General features: G+C 66.1%; 1 protein-coding gene across 1 annotated transcript; it reads right to left on the bottom strand.

Annotated features, from left to right (window-relative positions):
* Nucleotides 1-612: 612 nt before the first annotated feature.
* Nucleotides 613-1,338, bottom strand: LOC144591904 (class I histocompatibility antigen, F10 alpha chain-like; the record flags this gene model as incomplete). Its single annotated transcript, XM_078395909.1, has 2 exons — nt 613-720; nt 1,075-1,338. Coding segments are annotated over 2 exons (372 nt in total), but the record flags the coding sequence as incomplete, so codon positions are not given.
* Nucleotides 1,339-2,438: the final 1,100 nt, after the last annotated feature.

The following is a 2,438-nucleotide window of genomic DNA, read 5'->3' as shown; positions in this document are numbered from 1 at the left end:
GATGCAGACATGGGGCGGGCGGGTTGTCACGTTGCCCCGGGCAGAACTGCGCTTTGAGGGAGGAGGATCGGACGAATAATCCCCCCTCCCCCGGGGGCTGCGATGTGTCCGCTCTGCCCGAGAGGTGGGGGAGCAGAGACTCTCAACCCGATGGATGTCCGACCGGAGCTGCCAGGCAGAGAACCAGTGGCCCAGAGCCGGCACATGGGAGCAATGTCCATGACGGGCAGACACGGGAACGGTGGGCCGAAGAGGCTGATACTACGTTGTCTAGACCCCACTCCCCCCCCCCCACACACCAAACACACCCCGCCACCCACACTGTCTCTTGAATCTGGGGAGAGAGAACGGAACAACGTGGCAGAAGGAGCGGGCGGAGGGGAGAGGGAGCGGGGAGGAGACGGGAGACCGGAGAGGCGAGGGTCGGGGGGAGAGGCGGGGGTCGGGAGAGGCGGGGTTCGGGGGGGGAGAGGCGGGGGTCGAGGGGAAGTTAGAGGCCGGGCTCGGGGGGGGGGGGGTCGGGGGTCATACGTGGAGGACGTCCCCTCCACTGTCTCTGAGGGGGAGGGGGGGGGGTGCTGTGGGGGCAGCACTGTCTCTCCCCACTCCAACCTTGTTTGTTCTTCCAGTACAGGACTCCCCCCATGGCCACGCCCACCGCCAGCACCGCCGCGACAACAACGAGCGTGATGATCATCGCGGTGCTGCCCAACTCACGGACTGTCGGAGATTCAGAAACAAAGGCGGATGAGGGACAGAGACCGGGGTCCCGGACCCCACCCGTTTCACTCACCCCTTCCCGTCTCACGCAATCCCTCCTTCCCACCTCCCCTCCCGTCTCACTCACCCCTCCCCTTCTCTCCCCTCCCGTGCCGCTCCCCTCCTCACCCACCTGCCCTCTGCGCTACCCCTCCTCTCACCCACCGCTCCACTCCCCACCAACTCTCCCCTCTACCCCCCCCACCACCACCACTCACCCGCTCCAATCCCTCCCTCCCCTCACCCAGTCCGCTCCTCTCCCTCCTGCCCCCCCTCTCCCCCCCACCCACCCCACCCACTCTCCCCCCCACTGACCCAGGAAGACCTCGAGGGGCTCGGACAGCCCCGGGTGCTCCACACGGCAGGAGAGCGGGCCCCGGTCCCCGGGCTCCACGTCGGCCCAGCGGCGCAGGTGGTAGGTGCCGTCGTGGTTGGGCAGCGTCCCGTGGGAGTGGATCTCATCCAGGACCAGCCCGGCCCGCACCAGGTTCACCTCGATGGAGCGCGGGTAGAAGCCCGTGGTGAAGCACGACAGGCGGCGGCCATCGGCCGTCAGAGAGATGCTGACCTCGGGCTGGACTGTGGGAAGACAACAGAGAGCGGAGACAGTGAGGGGGAGACAGTGAGGGGGAGACAGTGAGGGAGACAGTGAGGGGAGACAGTGAGGGGGAGACGGTGAGGGGGAGACAGTGAGGGGGAGACAGCGAGGGGGACAGTGAGGGGGAGACAGTGAGGGGAGACAGTGAGGGGGAGACAGTGAGGGGAGACAGTGAGGGGGAGACAGTGAGGGGAGACAGAGAGGGGGAAACAGTGAGGGGGAGACAGTGAGGGGGAGACAGTAAGGGGGAGACAGTGAGGGGGAGACAGTGAGGAGGAGATTGTGAGGGGGAGACAGTGAGGGGGAGACAGTGAGGGGGAGACGGTGTGTAGACAATGAGGGCGGGACGGTGAGGGGGAGACAGCGAGAGTGCGAGACAGAGAGAGTGGGGACACAGAGAGTGGGGACAGAGAGAGGGGGACAGAGAGAGGGGGGGCAGAGAGGGGGGAGACAGCGAGAGAGGGGGAGACAGAGAGAGGGGGAGACAGAGAGTGGGGGAGACAGAGAGAGGGGGAGAGAGAGGGGGAGAGAGGGGGGAGAGAGCGGGAGGGGGGGGGAGAGAGCGGGAGGGAGAGGGTGGAGAGGGGGCGGCAGAGGGGGGAGACGAGAGTGGGGAAAAAGGGAGAGTGCGAGACACAGAAAGTGGGGGACAGAGAGAGCGGGGTCCTAGTGGGAGGCAGAGAGAGGGGGGACAGAGAGTGGGGGGCAGAGAGAGAGGGCGAAGAAAGAGAGAGGGGGACGGATAGGGGGGGTGGATAGAGATGGGGAGGGCAGAGAGAGAAGGTGACACGCGTGAGGCTGCTGGGGAATCTGAGAGCCCGCGGTATCAGAGGGCAGACACTGGCATGGATGGCAGGTTGGCTGGATGGCAGAAGGCAAAGAGTGGCAATAAAGGGGTTTTCTGGTTGGCCGCCAGTGACCAGTGGGGTTCTGCAAGGCGAGGGAGAGAGGAGGGGGATAGAGGCGTGGGTGGGGGGGAGGCGGAGAGAGAGGGGGAGAGAGAGGGGGGGAGAGAGAGGGGGGGAGAGAGAGAGAGAGGAGAGGAGAGAGAGAGAGCGGGAGAGTGGGGAGAGAGAATGGG

Source organism: Rhinoraja longicauda, unplaced genomic scaffold (assembly GCF_053455715.1).
Source record: "Rhinoraja longicauda isolate Sanriku21f unplaced genomic scaffold, sRhiLon1.1 Scf003139, whole genome shotgun sequence".
Classification (NCBI taxonomy): domain Eukaryota; kingdom Metazoa; phylum Chordata; class Chondrichthyes; order Rajiformes; family Arhynchobatidae; genus Rhinoraja; species Rhinoraja longicauda.
Note: the sequence above shows the minus strand (reverse complement) of the source record. Positions and strands in the feature narration are given on the sequence as shown.